General features: G+C 51.6%; 1 protein-coding gene across 4 annotated transcripts in view; it reads right to left on the bottom strand.

Moving 5' to 3' along the window:
- reep1 (receptor accessory protein 1) overlaps positions 1-17,123 on the bottom strand; it is a 123,421-nt gene that overhangs the window by 64,406 nt on the left and 41,892 nt on the right. For all 4 annotated transcript variants that reach the window (XM_038793295.1, XM_038793296.1, XM_038793297.1 and 1 more), the window contains exon 3: positions 5,235-5,311. In XM_038793295.1, coding sequence (XP_038649223.1) covers positions 5,235-5,311 — 77 coding nt within the window. The remainder of the gene's footprint in view (positions 1-5,234; positions 5,312-17,123) is intronic.

Raw genomic sequence — 17,123 nt, 5'->3', positions numbered from 1 at the left:
CTCAAAAACAGCTTCTTCCCCACTGTCACCAGACTCCTAAATGACCCTCTTATTGACTGACCCCATTAACACTACACCCTGTATGCTTCATCCGATGCCAATGCTTATGTAGTTACATTGTATATCTTGTGTTGCCCTATTATGTATTCTCATGTATTTTCTTGAATTTTGTTTAATTCCCTTTTCTTCCATGTACTGAATGATCTGTTGAGCTGCTCGCAGAAAAATACTTTTCACTGTACCTCGGTACACGTGACAATAAACAAATCCAATCCAATACGCACACCTATACACTCACGTGGGTGGGTTCTAAAACTGAGTGAGTTTTATGTGGACAAGAGACAGGTAAATGCAAAATATTCTGAGCGGCTGGACAGAGTAGAAAGGAAGAATCTGTTCCAGCTCGTAAAAGGATTAAGAATGAGAGGGTGGGGCATCACGGTGGCACAGTGGTTAGCACTGAGGTCTACGGTGTTAAGGACCTGGGTTTGAATCCCGGCCTTGGGTAACTGTCCGTGTGAAGTTTGCACATTCTCCCCGCGTTTGCGTGGGATTCAACCCCACAACCCAAAGATGTGCAGGCTCGGTGGATTGGCCACGCTAAATTACCCCTTAATTCGGAAAAAAAATAATTGGTAACTCTAAATTTAAATCAAAAGATCGAGAGGGCACAGATTTAAAGTGATTTGCAAATCACGAATAAGTGATATGAGAAAACACTTTTTTTCAATATAAATTTACAGTACCCAATTATTTTTTTTCCGATCAAGGGGCAATTTGGCGTGCCCTGCACATCTTTTAGGGTTGTGGGGGTGGGACCCACGCAGACAATGGAAGAATGTGCAAACTCCACATGGACAGTGACCCAGGGCCGGGATCGAACCCGGGTCCTCGGCACCGTGAGGCAGCAGTGCTAACCACTGCGCTACCCTGCCACCCTGGGAAAACCCTTTTTGACACAGTGAGTGGTTCAGGTCTGGAATACACCGCAGGCAGAGGGAGGTTCAATTGAGGCATTCAAGAGGGCATTCCTTGAATAGAAACACTGTGCAGGGGTAGGAGGAAAAGGCAGCGGAATGGTACTAAGTCATAAAGCTCATTTGGAAGCCCAGTGCAGATATGATGTGTAAAATGGCCTCCTTCTGCTCCCTAACAATTCTGTGACTCTTTGATCCTCAATAGCAGAATCAACAAGCTGTGATTAACCACGTGTCCAAAACTCAATTTGAACCAATGGATTGACTTAGTACAGCCAGCATAGATTTTCAAAAGGTAAATCGTTTGATAAACTGAGCAGATTTATTTTGGTACAATAAGAGACTGTGTTGATGAAGAAAATGCAGTGACAGGTGCCCAGGTTGCTGCACTGAAGGCTTTCCGATGAAAATAAGCATGCCTATGTTAAAGGGCAACTTGCAGTATGGAAGGAAATTGGTCAAAAGACAGAAAATACCGAGTAGCAGTAGATGGGATGTTTTTCAGACTGGAAGGATGTAAACATTATGGTGCCCTGGGATCAGTTGGGACGGTTTTATGTGTAAATGAACTGAATTTGAGCACAACATCAACATTTGCAGATGGCACAAACGTGTGTGACGTGGTTAACTGTTAAGTGGATTGCAAGAAAAGTCAGAAGGTGACAGGTGAGCAGATTGATGACAGGTTAAATTAAACACGGAAAAATGTTAGGTGCCACATTTTAAGAGGAAAGGAGGAAAAATATATACAAAATTATAAAATTTCACAAGGAGCCGACTCTCTCAAACAGTCCAACCTTTAACCATACGAGGACAAGTTGATACGGCTGTTAAAAATAAACTGTTCTTATGTTTTATAAATAAAGATATTAAACATAAAAGAAAAGAAGTAATGCCAGACATACACTACTCATTGGTTAGGATGCAGTTTTTGGTGGGTACTTTTGGAAGAATATCAGACCACCGAGAGAGTGCAGAAAAGATTCACCAGATAGTCTTGTGGATGAGAAGCTTCAATGATTAGAACAGACTATGGGAGCTGGGAAATTTATCATGACAGGAAAGGGGAAATCTGCAGGCTGTGTCGAAAGAGCAGGGAAATGAAATGAAAATCGCTTATTGTCACGAGTAAGCTTCAATGAAGTTACTGTGAAAAGCCCCTAGTCGCCACATTCCGGCGCCTGTCCGGGGAGGCTGGTACGGGAATCGAACCGTGCTGCTGGCCTGCTTGGTCTGCTTTAAAAGCCAGCGATTTAGCCCGGTGAGCTAAACCAGCCCCTGGACAAATGGACAATGGCCTATGTCTGCAGTCCTATCAAAGAGCCAGTGGAGGTCTGATCACCCACACAACATACTCAACTAATAGTGTTTTGATCGGGCAGTTAGAGAAAAAACAAAGGGGCAGATTGACCTATTCCTGACCATGTGCATACTGGATCGCCTGGGCATAGAGCACAGCGAAAAACCAGATAGGGAGCAGGAACTTATTTCCAATTTCTTCTTCAGAGCTCATCAGCGCAAGTGAATTGGACATTTTCTATTTCAAGTGGGAAATCAAGCAATATGGGGATAGGGCAGGATGGTGCGTTGAGGTGATAAATCAGCCGCGATACTATTGAATGGTGGAGCTTGCTCGAGGAGGTGTTTGACCCACTTTCTTATGTCCTTATTGAATGTAACAAATGCATAAGGAGTTGGGTGTCAAAACTTCTTCTAATCAACATGGCATCTTCCCACTTCAACCATCCTGAGCCCTGCCTAGAATACATTGCCAATGAGTTTTGCTCTGTAGAGCCCCATACTGCTTTTTACACAGGAGTCTTACAGTCAGTCAATCTTCATTGCCTTATTCTATTGTAGATTTGCACTACGATCCCAGAGGTGAAAGGCCAGTTTTACCCATTGTGCCATCCTGCTCCCAGACTTTGGCGTTATAACCGGATTTGATAAACTCCTGATTTCACATATATAACAAAATAAATCATCCAGTGGACGTAAGAAAAACACTTGACTCCTGCCAATGCAGGATATTTGTGAACAAGATGGCCGCCATTACCCAATTGTGCATGCGCAATGGTTCACATGTGCACAGAAATCCAATGGTGTCATGCCCGTCAGCCAGCGGGGCAATGGAACAGGGATCCAGCGCTGACATCAATTTCAGAGAATTTAATTTCCCACACGTTCAAAAGAAAATGCTCCCATTTCCTGGGCTGTGTGTCAAGCAGGAAAAGCCCCAGGAAAGTAGAAGTGATATTAATGTTGCGGCTGGAGAGAAAAGCACAGCCAGGGGCAGATCAGGACAATACATATATACATAGAAAATAGGAGCAGGAGGAGGCCTTTTGGCCATTCGAAATGAAATGAAAATGAAAATCGCTTATTGTCACGAGTAGGCTTCAATGAAGTTATTGTGAAAAGCCCCTAGTCGCCACATTCCGGCACCTGTCCAGGGAGGCTGGTACGGGAATTGAACCGTGCTGCTGGCCTGCTTTAAAAGCCAGTGATTTAGCTGAATGAGCTAAACCAGCCCCTGTTCGAGCCTGTTCTGCCATTTAGAACAAAAGAACAAAGAAAATTACAGCACAGGAACAGGCCCTTCGGCCCTCCCAGCCTGCGCCGATCCAGATCCTTTATCTAAACCTGTTGCCTATTTACCAAGGTCTACTTCTCTCTGTTCCCCACCCATTCATATATCTGTCCAGATGCATCTTAAATGATGCTATCGTACCCACCTCTACCACCTCTGCTGGCAAAGCATTCCAAGCACCCACCACCCTCAGAGTAAAAAACTTTCTACGCACATCTCCCTTAAACTTTCCCCCTCTCACTATTTATCACAATCATGGCTGAATTTCCAACTCAATACCCTAATCCTGCTTTCTTCCCATAGCCTTTGATTCCATTCGCCCCAAACGCTATATCTAGCCGCCTCTTGAATATATTCAATGTTTTAGCATCAACTACTTCCTGTAATGGTAATAAGTTCCATGGGCTCACCACTCTTTGGGTCAAGAAATGTTTCCTCATCTGTGTCCGAAATGGTTTACCCTGAATCCTCAGACTGTGACCCCTGGTTCTGGACACACCCATCATTGGTAACATCTTCGCTGCATATACCTTGTCCAGTCCTGTTAGAATTTTATAAGTCTCTATGAGATCCCCTCTCATTCTTCTGAACTCCAGCGAGAACAATGCTAACCTAGCTAATCTCTCCTCTTATGACAGTCCCACCATCCCTGGAATCAGGACTGGGAAGTTCCTTGGGAAGCTGAAACAAGTGACTGTGTTAGGGCCACATACCATTGCATTATTATGCATCAAGATTCCTATAACGGTTAATATTACATTAAATGCCCAGTCTTTTATTTCAATTTCCCAATTTTATACAATAAGTTGTTTCACACTTGCAAGAAATGAGATGGTCAAAGAAATGCACACTTCCTGGTTTCAGGACCATAACCCTGCCCAATGCTCCTGAACACCACCCAGATTAAAACACTTGAACTGCACATGCATGGCTTTGACAACAAATGTAGCCTAAGAAGGGTGGCATGGTGGCGCAGTGGTTAGCACTGCTGCCTCACTGCGCCAAGGACACGGGTTCGATCCCGGCCCTGGGTCACTGTCCGTGTGGAGTTTGCACATTCGCCCCGTGACTGCGTGGGTCTCACCCCCACAACCCAAAGATGTGCAGATTAGGTGGACTGACCATGCTAAATTGTCCCTTAATTGGACAAATAAAGAACTTTAAATTTTAAAAATACAAATGTAGCCAAAGGAAAATCAGATTTAGTGCTGGGGTTTTGTTGTCAGTGTTCCATTAGCAGGGCAGAGGTCTCGACACTTCATAACCCGTCCATAACTGTGGGCAACATGGTTGCACAAGTGAATAGCACTGTGGCTTCACAGTGCCAAGGTCCCAGGTTCGATTCCCTCTGTGCGGGGTCTGCACGTTCTCCCTGTGTCTGCGTGGGTTTCCTCTGGGTTCCCCGGTTTCCTCCCACTGTCCAAAGACGTGCAGGTTAGGTGGATTGGCCATGATAAATTGCCCTTAGTGACCAAAAGAATGTTAGGAGGGGTTATTGGGTTACAGGGATAGGGTGGAAGTGAGAGCTTAAGTACGTCCGTGCAGACTCGATGGGCCGAATGGCTTCCTTCTGCACTGTATATTCTATGTTCTATGATCCACGAATTGATAATTGTCTACAATCCATGCTGAGCCCCCATTGAATAACAACAATAAGACAATCTTACCAGGAAAGAAATAGATCTGTGAAGGTTTCTGCTGTGGTGAACAGTGCAAATATGATCCAGTACATCATCCATTTTACCTGGGTTAATAAGATAAATACAAAACAAGATTTGATCAAACTACATCTTTCCAAAGACATGGATGCAAAATGAAAATTGCTGCTACAAATTGATCTTAACTATAAGTAAGTCAGGTTTCCCATGGCTTTTCTGAATTTATTCACGAGAAGTATATTTATTGTCCACTGCGAACAGTCCTTGGAAAGGTGGTGGGGAGCTGCCTCATAAACCGCTGTAGTCCATGTTGTTAAGCGGCTCCCACAGTGCTGCTGGGGATTTTAACCCAACGACAGTGAAGGAACAGTATTATAGTTCCAAGCCATGAAGGTGTGTGACTTGAAGGGGAACTTGGTGGTGTTCGCGGGTGGCTGCTCCTTTTGTCCTTGTAGCCAGTAGAGATTGTTGGTTTAGGGGAGACTTAAATACTCTCAGCATGGGATTTACTTCATGTGAAACAGTTTGATGCATTCTTTTAGATTTGTCACCTGTCGGACACTCTTGCCACAGAAGCTGATTTGTTTCCCCCATTTATCCTGCAGGAAGACTTTTTACTTGTAGTCGAAACAACAGCTGCAGTTCAATAGGAAACAAGGGTGAAATTTGTGTATCAGCTGTTGGGACATCCCCACAGTTCTTCTCATTAGATTCTGACTTCGGGAAACTTTGAGTGATTGAAAATTGTAGCTAACTTATTGTTTAAAAAAAAAAAATCACTGGCCATCAACTACAGATGGTGCTCATTGCTCGCAGTCAGGGCAGCACGGTAGCATTGTGGATAGCACAATGGCTTCACAGCTCTTGGGTCCCAGGTTCGATTCTGGCTTGGGTCACTGTCTGTGAGGAGTCTGCACATCCTCCCCGCGTGTGCGTGGGTTTCCTCCGGGTGCTCCGGTTTCCTCCCACAATCCAAAGATGTGCAGGTTAGGTGGATTGGCCATGATAAATTGCCCTTAGTATCCAAAATTGCCCTTAGTGTTGGGTGGGGTTACTGGGATAGGAGGAGGTGTTGACCTTGGGTAGGGTGCTCTTTCCAAGAGCCGGTGCAGACTCGATGGGCCGAATGGCCTCCTTCTGCACTGTAAATTCTATGATCTATGATCTAAGCAAGTATTTACATTAATTTACTAAACAAAGGGTAGTTCGTTCAACACACATGTGAATGATAAAGCAGCCAGGACTGTGCTTTGTACACACTTGTGATTTCTATACCGGATTTCACGGTTGCTGGTGTCAAATTTCTCTTTATGAAATTCAAAATGAAGTGTCAAGATTTTAAAAATCCCAATTCCAGCTGATTTCAACTGAAGACAGTCTCCTGTAAAGCAAGTCTCTGAGCGATTTAACAGGAACATTTCTAAGTGCCACTTTGGGTGCGTTTGGCCGGGTGCTTCTCGACAGCCGCATTGGCGAGATCACGGCCGGCATTTAACAGCACTCAATACCGAAAATGAGCCCCCCAAGCGCATCTCACCATCGCTGACTGTCTCACCATCTGATTCGCCAGATTCACATCTCAGCATCTCGCAGCTAACAAGGGGCAGCTGATTTGAACACCGCCTCCCCACTCACTCCCAGTCAACACACAAGGATGGCAGCACGCAGACCTGCTCCTCGCTTTGGGAATGCCAACCAGGCCAGGCTTCTCCACGCTGTGAAAGAGAGAAGGACCACCCTGTTCCCCCGAAGGGGTTGGAGGACCAGCAGCAGGGTCAGCAATGCCACCTGGGAGGCAGTGACAACGGCTGTCAGTGTGGGCAGCATGACCAAGAGGACCGGCATCCAATGTCAGAAGAAGACCAACGACCTTCACCGAGCTGCATGTGAGTCACCACCTCTCTCCTGGTATCAGTTCTGCCTGCCACCCCTCAAATTTCCAACCCCAACCGCACCCCCGGTAATTCACTGTCTGACACCTTGCACCCTCCCCACATCCGATCTTCGTGTTTGTTCGTCAGAACCCCCTGGCACTCACCAGCACAACCCCTTCATATCCAGTTACAGTTCCCACACATACCACGTGCTGTCGATCCCCCGATCCATCGAGCGTGCAGCTCTCAATGCCCTCTCTTTGTCCCCGCAACAGAAGATAGCCCATAATAAGCAGGAAAGGGCCAAGATGGGAGAGGGAGTATGAGAGATTTGAGACCTTACCCTCTTTGAGGATCGCGGCCCTGGAAATCGAGGGGTTGCCTGAGAAGAAACCAGTCACCAACAGCGAGGTTGGCTTGCTCCAGAGAGTTGATGATCCACTGCCCCTTTATCCAGATGACCTGTCTCAAGTGAGTTGTTCATGTCAGACAAAATGATCCTTCCCTCTCACTGACCACATGTCAATTCTCTCACAGGATCTCTATCGGATGGGGCTATCCATCCGGAGTCATTCCTCCCCTCTCCTGCCTCCCAAGAGACCACCTTGGAGGAGAGCTCCGGGGCAACCACCACTGAGGCGTCACTGTTTTCACCCCCACCTTCCACTGCGGCAGAGACACACAACTCGGTGGGCGACATTAGTGGACAGACTTCAGGTGCACATCAGGTAGAAGCAGGAACATCGAAGGGAGTCAGCAGTCATCTGGATCCTAAGACACAGCTGGATCCCAGTCAGATGCCGAGCCTCTGGAGCTGATGCAGATGCTAGGGCACAGCCGTGAGATCCAAGAGGGGATGCCAGCGACATTCCAGCAAGTGCAAAGCCATTTGGAGAAGTCCCAAAGGCTACAAGAGCAGGAGATGATGCCGTCATCACGTGACACCGAGGCCAACACTGCTAGGGTGGCGACCGCAGTGGAAAGCCAGCAGCACAAGGTCTTGCGTGGTGGTGTGCAAGGCATGGCTCAGTCTGAGACGGCCTTGGTTGAAGGCCTCAACATCATGTCCCAGTCGCTAAGGGACATGTCCCAAAAGCAGGTGGACAATGCCAAGGCACTACAGAGCATGGCCAAATCACTTAGGAGCATCGTTGAAGGCGTAAACACCATGGTGCAGATAATGGGGAGCCTCCAGGACTGGCAGTGCCAGATGATGCAGAGGCCTCTGGAGCTCATTCCAGCTAGCCCTCCATTCCATGGGGACTCCCAAGGCACTATGGGCACAGTCAGGGAGGAGGAAGCGCTGGAGACCAACCCAGGGCCTGCTGCTAAGGAGGGGACAGCAGTCTCCAGTTCTTCCGAATCCCCTGAATTCCCCTTCCCCCCCCCCCTCCTGACACCATTGCATCTCAAGGTCAGTGGGCAGAACAGGTGGCATGGCGAAGCCAGTGACACCAGTAAGTCAGTCCGGGCCCTCAGCTCCAGGCCCTCCAGAGGCCGCCTGCCAAGGGCATCAAATTACAGAGTGGAAAAGGCAGCAGGCTGCTGTCACCTCTGATGTGCATCCTGGGGACACACCTAGATGTAGCAGTAGGCCATGGAAGACCAAGAAGAGTGAGGAGCACTGAGTGCGCACAGGTTGGGGGGTCACTATTTGTGGCTAGGGGGAATGGAAATGTCAATAGTTCATTATTAAAACATGTTACACCTGATACATGTGAAGTCTCTGTCACATTAATCTTCACAGTGGTGAGGATGAAGGCCTCCCTGGTTCTTCGGTTATGCCGGACCCTTGCCGCCGTCTGTCTTCCATCCTCCGCCTGCTCCTGCAGGTTCTCCCCGAGCTCGTCCTCCATACCATCCTGGTACCTCCTCTTCAGACGACGTCGCATGTCCCTCCTCCTCCTCTTCCAGCATGTTGCCTGCTGCTGTGTCAGGTTGTGGAGGGCACAGGAGACCACCACAAAATAGGAGACCCTCTTGGGGGTATACTGCAGTGCACCACCAGAGCGGTCCAGGCATCAGAACTGCATTTTGAGCAGTCCGATGCACCGCTCAATGACAGCACCTGGCAACATGGGCCTCGTTACATTGGGTCTCTGCCCCGGTCTCCGCCATCCGTACTGGCGTCATCAGCCAGGACCTCAGCAGCCAGCCTTTATCCCAAAAGAGCTAACCCATCACCCTGGGGTAGTTCTCGAAACGCCGGGGATCGCAGAGTTTTCCAGAATGTGGGTGTCATGCACGCTCCCTGGGTAGGTGCACACACATGCATGATCCGGAGATGGTGGTCACACATGAGTTGGACATTCAGGGAGCGGAACCCCATCCTGGTGATGAAGGACCTCCCTGTTGCCCCGGTGCACGCAAGGCAACATGCATGCCATCTATTACCCCCTGGACCTGGGGCATCCCAGCGATGGCAGAGAATCCTGTAGCCTGGGCATCTGGGTGGGTTTAATCCAGCTCAAATTTGATAAAGTCTGATGCCCAGGCATACAAGCATCCATGACCTCATGGATGCACTTGGGGGCTGTATCCCCCTCTCAAGCCCTGGACTGAACTGGCAGCATAGAGGATCAATGCTGTAGTGACCATCACGGCCACTAGGAGCAGGTGTCCTCCTCCTCCATGGGGTGCCTTGTCTGCGAGGACATGGCACACGTGCCGCACTGTCTCAGCACCGAGCATCTCAAGGGCATCCTCTGTGGGATTGACACCACCATCCATTTTGTTATCTGTAAGGAATTAGGGAAGGTGAGAGACCGACAATCAGTTAGGGCTTCCATCCCGAGACCCTGAAATCCCCCAAGCCTCACCCACCCTTATATGTCCTGCCTTCTCTCAAAGTGCCATTCAGAGAGCGTGTTGTGCTGGAAAGCCTCGTTCTGCACCCTCACGCCCAGCCACAGCAGGAGCCCTTGGACCCCAGACCCCTACCTGCAACATAAGGAAGATGGTGCTCAGGCGCCCTTCCTGATCCACACTCTTACCCTATGGTTGCGGGAATATCCCCTTTGCTGAAGCCGAGCCTTGAGTGTTTGATTATCGGCTACGTCCTCTATGATGCTGACGCTTCTAGAGTTCAGACAAACTGTTAAAGCTTCAAAGTTTGATTGAAATGCGATGGAACAATCATCGTCTGAGACACGGCACGTGTACACACAAGAAACCACTTGAGAATATTTTGTTTATTAAACAGTCAACAGTAACAATGATTTGAAAATCAACTCCGTAACATTCCATATATCAGACTAACCATTAAGCAACAAGGAAACATCACCATTCCATATTGGTACCGATACAAAGCTATATCAGCTCATTTCACGAAAACAAACACACGGTATCATCCCTCAGAGCTTCCTCGACCGAAATGGAGGATAAGCCTGAGGATGTGTTATCATTTCCAGAACTTTGTTGTAGAAATGACCTGTCCATCAATGTGTGAGTTGTTCCATGTATCGGTGCCATTCTCCGTCCAGGAGCTGTGCAGGCCCCTCCCACACAACACAATCTCACCAGAACCAAATCCTGGCATCCACATATTCCACCGGCGATCAAGGTACAGTTGAACATCCTTGACTTCCAGCGTGTTTAACCCACGGTGACGTGCCAGTTACTTTTTTAAAAAATAATTTTTATTGGAATTTTTACAAAATATAAACAATTCAAATCTATTAACAAAACAACCGCGGTAACACCCCAAGAACAATTCCCACCCAACTTCAAAAGCAACTACAAACAAAAGAAAAACAAAAAAACAAAAGAACACCCAACAACAAAAGGGAAAGAGATAGCACCCGCCACATCCAGTTCTCCCTCCCCCCGATCCAAACCCACCCCCCCCCCCCCCCCTCCCTCCCTCCCTCTCTCTCTCTCTCTCCGCCCCCCCCCCAGGGCAAATTTCACCCTCTCCAATTTGATGAACCCCGCCATATCATTGATCCAGGCCTCCACACTTGGGGGCCTCACATCCTTCCACTGAAGAGGAATCCTCCGCCGGGCTACTAGGGACGCAAAGGCCAGAACACCGGCCTCTTTCGCCTCCTGCACTCCCGGCTCCACTGCAACCCCAAAAATTGCGAGTCCCCAGCCTGGCTTGACCCTGGATCCCACCACCCTCGACACCGTCCTTGCTACCCCCTTCCAAAACTCCCCCAGCGCTGGGCATGCCCAAAACATATGGCCGTGGTTCGCTGGGCTCCCCGAGCACCTAGCACACCTGTCCTCGCCCCCAAAAAACCTACTCATCCTCGACCCAGTCATGTGGGCCCTATGCAGCACCTTGAACTGTATGAGGCTAAGCCTCGCACAGGAAGAGGAGGGATTCACTCTTTCCAGGGCGTCTGCCCACGTCCCCTCCTCAATCTCCTCACCCAGCTCCTCTTCCCATTTACCCTTCAGTTCCTCCACCGAGGCCTCGTCTACCTCCTGCATTACCCGGTATATGTCCGAAATTCTCCCTCCTCCAACCCACACCCCCGAGAGCAACCGATCCCGCACCCCTCGTGGGGGCAGCAAGGGGAACCCCTCCACCTGCTGCCTGGCAAACCAGCGCCTCCAGGCTCGTGCCCACACATGACGGCGCCTCCATCCTCCTCCATGCTGCCCCTTCCTCGTCCATTACCCACTTACGCACCATCGCTGCGTTGGCAGCCCAATAGTACCCACAGAGGTTGGGCAACGCCAGCCCCCGCTTATCCTTGCCCCGTTCCAGGAACACTCTTCTCACCCTCGGAGTCCCATGCGCCCACACAAATCCCGTTATACTCCTGTTGACCCTTCTAAAAAAGTCCTTCGGGATAAGGATGGGGAGGCACTGGAACAGGAACAAAAACCTCGGGAGCACCGTCATCTTAACGGACTGCACCCTCCCCGCCAGTGACAGCGGTAACATTTCCCACCTCTTAAACTCCTCCTCCATCTGCTCCACCAACCTTGTGAGGTTGAGCTTGTGCAGGGCCCCCCAGCTCCCAGCCACCTGGACCCCTAGGTACCTGAAGCTCTTCCCTGCCTGCTTCAATGGGAGCCTACCAATCCCCTCCTCTTGATCTCCCGGATGCACCACAAACAAATCACTCTTGCCCAGGTTCAACTTATACTCCGAGAAACCCCCGAATTCACTAAGAATCCTCATCACCTCCGGCATCCCCCCCACCGGGTCCGCCACATACAGCAACAGGACGTCTGCATACAGCAACACTCAATGCTCCTCCCGACCCCACACCAGGCCCCTCCAGTTCCCTGACTCCCTCAATGCCATGGCCAGGGGCTCAATCACCAACGCGAAGAGCAAGGGGGACAGGGGGCACCCCTGTCTCGTCCCCCGGTACAGCCGAAAGTACTCCGACCTCCTCCTGTTTGTGGCTACACTCGCCATCGGGGCCTCGTAGAGCAGCCTCACCCACCGGATAAACCCATCCCCAAACCCAAACCTCTCCAACACTTCCCACAAATACTCCCACTCAACCCTATCAAAGGCCTTCTCCGCATCCAATGCCACCACTATCTCCGCCTCCCCTTCCATGGCCGGCATCATAATGACATTGAGGAGCCTTCGTACGTTTGTGTTCAGCTGCCTTCCCTTCACAAACCACGTCTGGTCCTCATGAATGACCTCGGGCACGCAATCCTCTATTCTAGTAGCCAGGATCTTTGCCAGCAGCTTAGCATCGGCGTTCAGCAGCGAAATCGGCCTATATGATCCGCACTGCAGAGGGTCCTTGTCCCGCTTCAGGATCAAGGAAATCAGCGCCCGTGACATAGTTGGGGGCAAAGCCCCCCCCCTCCCTTGCCTCGATAAAGGTCTGGACCAACAGGGGGCCCAACAGGTCCAAATACCTTTTATTAAATTCCGCCGGAAACCCGTCCGGCCCCGACGCCTTCCCCGACTGCATGCTCCCTATCCCTTTGACCACCTCCTCCAGCTCGATCGGCGCCCCCAGTCCCTCCACCTGCTCCTCCTCCACCCTCGGGAATCGCAGCTTGTCCAAGAAGCGCCCCATTCCACCCCCTTCCACCGGGGGCTCCGACCGGTACAGCTCCCCATAGAAGTCTCTGAAGACCCCATTAACATCGACTCCCCTCCGCACCACCTTCACAGCCTTATCCGTCACTCCCCCAATCTCCCTGGCCGCGTCCCGCTTTCGAAGCTGGTGTGCCAGCATCCTGCTCGCCTTCTCCCCATATTCATACACCGCCCCCTGTGCTTTCCTCCACTGAGCTTCCGCCTTTCTGGTAGTCAATAGGTCGAATCTGGCCTAAAGGCTACGCCTCTCCCCCAGCAGTCCCTCCTCTGGGGCCTCCGCATATCTCCTATCCACCCGCACCATCTCCCCTATCAGTCTCTCCCTCTCCCTCTGCTCCCACCTCTCCCTATGGGTTCGGATGGAGATCATTTCCCCCCTCATCACCGCCTTCAATGCCTCCCAAATCGTCCCCACTCGGACCTCCCCGTTGTCATTGGCCTCAAGGTACCTCTCGATACACCCCCAAACCCTCTCGGCCACCTCCTCATCTGCCAGCAGCCTCACCTCCAAGCGCCAGAGCGGACGTTGGTCCCTCTCTTCCCCCAGCCCGAGGTCCACCCAGTGCGGTGCATGATCTGAAATGGCAATGGCGGAGTATTCCGCATCCTCCACCCTCAAAACCAACCCCCTGCTCAGGACAAAAAAATCAATCCTCGAGTAGGCCTTATGTACGTGGGAGAAAAACGAGTATTCCCTGGCCCTAGGCCTCGCAAACCTCCAGGGATCCACCCCCCCATCTGGTCCATAAATCCCCTCAGCCCCTTAGCCGCCGCCGGCCTCCTACCCGTCCGGGACTTGGATCGATCCAGTGGGGGATCCAGTACCGTGTTGAAGTCCCGCCCCATGATCAGGCCCCCCACCTCCAGGTCCGGAATGCGGCCCAACATACGCCGCTTAAACCCGCATCGTCCCAATTTGGGGCGTATACATTCACCAACACCACCCGCTCCCCCTGCAGCTTGCCACTCACCATCACATATCTCCCGCTACTGTCAGCCACCACATTTAACGCCTCAAACGATACCTTCTTCCCCACCAGGATCGCCACCCCCCTACTCTTCTCATCCAGCCCTGAGTGAAATACTTGGCCCATCCATCCCTTCCTCAGCCGAACCTGGTCCGCCACTCTCAGGTGTGTCTCCTGGAGCATGGCCACATCCGCCTTCAGCCCCTTCAGGTGCGCAAATACCCGGGCCCGTTTGACCGGCCCATTCAGCTCCCTCACATTCCAGGTTATCAGCTGGATCAGAGGGCTCCCTGCCCCCCTCCCCTGCCGATTAGCCATACCCCATCCCTTGCCCACCCCCGGCCAGCATCCCCCGCTCTGCCAGTTTCCCACGGCGGCAACTCCCCCCATCCAGCACTCCCTGCGTCCTCCAGCTCCTTCCTGACCGTTTCAGCAGCAACCCGGTACCACCCCCCCTCCCCACCCCCCAGGCTAGGACCCCTCCTAGCCGCGCCCCTCCCTCCATAGCACTCCCGTGAGCCAGCTAACTTCTGCTGACCCCGGCGACGCCCGCCCTACCTCCGACTCCTCCCCACGTGGGACTACCCCTCCTCCATCGTGCCCGTCAATGGGTCCTCCTGCCCCCCCCCTCCCCCCGCTCTTGCGCGGGAAAAGAAAACAGCCAGCAATGACCCGCGCTTCTCAGCCCCGACCCCGCCCCCACCATCTCCCAGCGCGGGAAACCCGCAGAAAGCCCGTGCTTTCGCCCTGCCCGGCCCCGCCTCCTCCAGGGCCACTCCCATTGTCAGTCCCCCCCCACCAGCTCCCTGAACTCCCCGTTTACCCCTCTGCCCGAACCCGTCCACCCAACCCCTACAGAAAAACCCATACAGAAAACACAAATCGACTACACCCCACCCACCCTAAGGCCAACCCACATCTTACATTAAACCAGGCAAGTACAAATGCAGTATTATACAGCATCCCCCCTCTTAGACCCTCAGTTTGTGTCCAATTTCTCGGCCTGCACAAAGGCCCACGCCTCCTCCGGGGACTCAAAATAATGGTGCCGATCCTTATAGGTGACCCACAGACGCGCCGGCTGCAACATGCCGAACTTCACACTCCGTCTATGGAGCACCGCCTTCGTCCGGTTAAACCCGGCCCTCCGCCTCGCCACTTCCGCACTCCAGTCCTGGAAGATCCGCACCTCCGTGTTCTCCCACTTGCTGCTCCGCTCCTTCTTGGCCCACCGGAGCACACACTCACGATCCACGAACCGATGGAACTGCACCAACACTGCCCGCGGCGGCTCGTTCGGCTTGGGCCTCCTAGCCAGAATTCTGTGGGCCCCCTCTAACTCCAGGACCTAGCCCCCATCAGCGAGTCTAACATAGTCACCACACAGGCTGCTAGGTCCGATCCCTCCAGCCCCTCCGTGAGGCCCAGGATCCGCAAATTCTTCCTCCTCGACCGGTTGTCCAGCTCCTCGAACCGCTCCTGCCATCTTTTATGGAGCGCCTCGTGCATCTCCACCTTCCCCGCCACGGCCACGACCTCATCCTCCCTTTCGGAGGCCTGCTGCTGCAGCTCCCGGATCGCAGCCCCCTGGGCTGTCTGGGTCTCCATCAGCTCCCTGTTGGTTACCTTCAGCGAATCCAGCAGCTCCAACTTAAGCTCCTGGAAGCAGCGCAGCAGAGTCGCCTGCTGCTCCTGGGCCCACTGCCTCAGCTCCTCAAGGCCTCCGCCGGCCGCCATTTTGTCTTCCTTCCCTCGCTTTTTCAGGGGTGCTTTCTCCGGTTTTCTCCTGGTCCGGACCATAGGACCGTTGGGGTCGACTCCTGACCTCTTCCCACGTCGGGATTTGCCGACACAGCTCCGTTGGGGGCCCTGAAAAGAGCCCCAAAGTCCGTTCTCAGCGGGGGCTGCCGAATGTGTGGCTTAGCTCCTCATTGCCACCACCGGAAGTCGTGACGTGCCAGTTACATGCAGCACTCGCCACACCATCAACAAAAGCAGCAGCAAACTGCGAAAGCATTTCTTCAACAGCGTCATCAGGTGGCCCATTTGGATCAATGTTGTGTACCAGGTCCCGCCTCAAACCTGGTGGCCTTCTGGACCTATACATTCCCCTGAGCTCGGTGTTCCAGGACCCAGGTATTTTAGAAACAATTGTCCTTCTTTCCGGCTACAGAAAAGGAAGGAAACAGCAACAGCATCCTCCAGGCACCTGCAGCCACCAGCAGGAGCAAACAGCAAAGACAGCCTGCAGCTGTGAAGTACTCACATAGCTAACAAAGACCAATTCCTTGTTAGCAATAGCCTTCAGCTGTGAAGCTGGTGGCTACTCACAGTCAAAGGGAGTTAAAGTGACTTCAGCATGTAACCAGGACTCTGTCCTGGAAGTGTTTAGTAGGAGAGACAGGCAGCATCTATAGTTGCTGCTGTTTTGGGTAGCCACAATGTTTAAAGATGGCTCGAAGGCTTCAGAGACAAACAGCCCCCCCCCCCCCCCCCCAACCCACCCACCCCATTGAACCCGCTGGCAGGGGCACGGGAGAATCCCACTCTATGTGTAATGCCCTTCATAAGAAGACGTGAAAGATGCCACGGATAGCGTTTGAAGTTTAGACACATTAATAGCACATTGTGGCACTAGCATGAAAAGGCAAAACCAAAGAGTTGAAGCCATGTCATTAAAAGTACAAAATAGTTGGAGCAACGAGAGAGACGTTGGGCTGGATTTTACATTGCGGATGTACTGCGCGCAAGGTGAGACAGTGCAGGAAATCCTGACATACGTCAGTGATTTTATAAAACTGGCCATTGCATTAGCCCATTACTTCTGCACTTGCCACCAATTATCTTGAGTGGGTGTAATGACAACCACCTGACTCAATTTCAACTCTAGCATTTCAAGGGGCACTCCAAACACTAAATTTGAGGGACTATGGCGAGCAAACGTTCAAATATTGCACCTCATTTTAGTAACACCTTCCTGGCTGGGATGACTGGGGCCAAAAGGGAAATCCTTTCCCTTACAGATGGG

This window comes from Scyliorhinus canicula, chromosome 3 (genome assembly GCF_902713615.1).
Source record: "Scyliorhinus canicula chromosome 3, sScyCan1.1, whole genome shotgun sequence".
NCBI lineage: Eukaryota > Metazoa > Chordata > Chondrichthyes > Carcharhiniformes > Scyliorhinidae > Scyliorhinus > Scyliorhinus canicula.
Note: the sequence above shows the minus strand (reverse complement) of the source record. Positions and strands in the feature narration are given on the sequence as shown.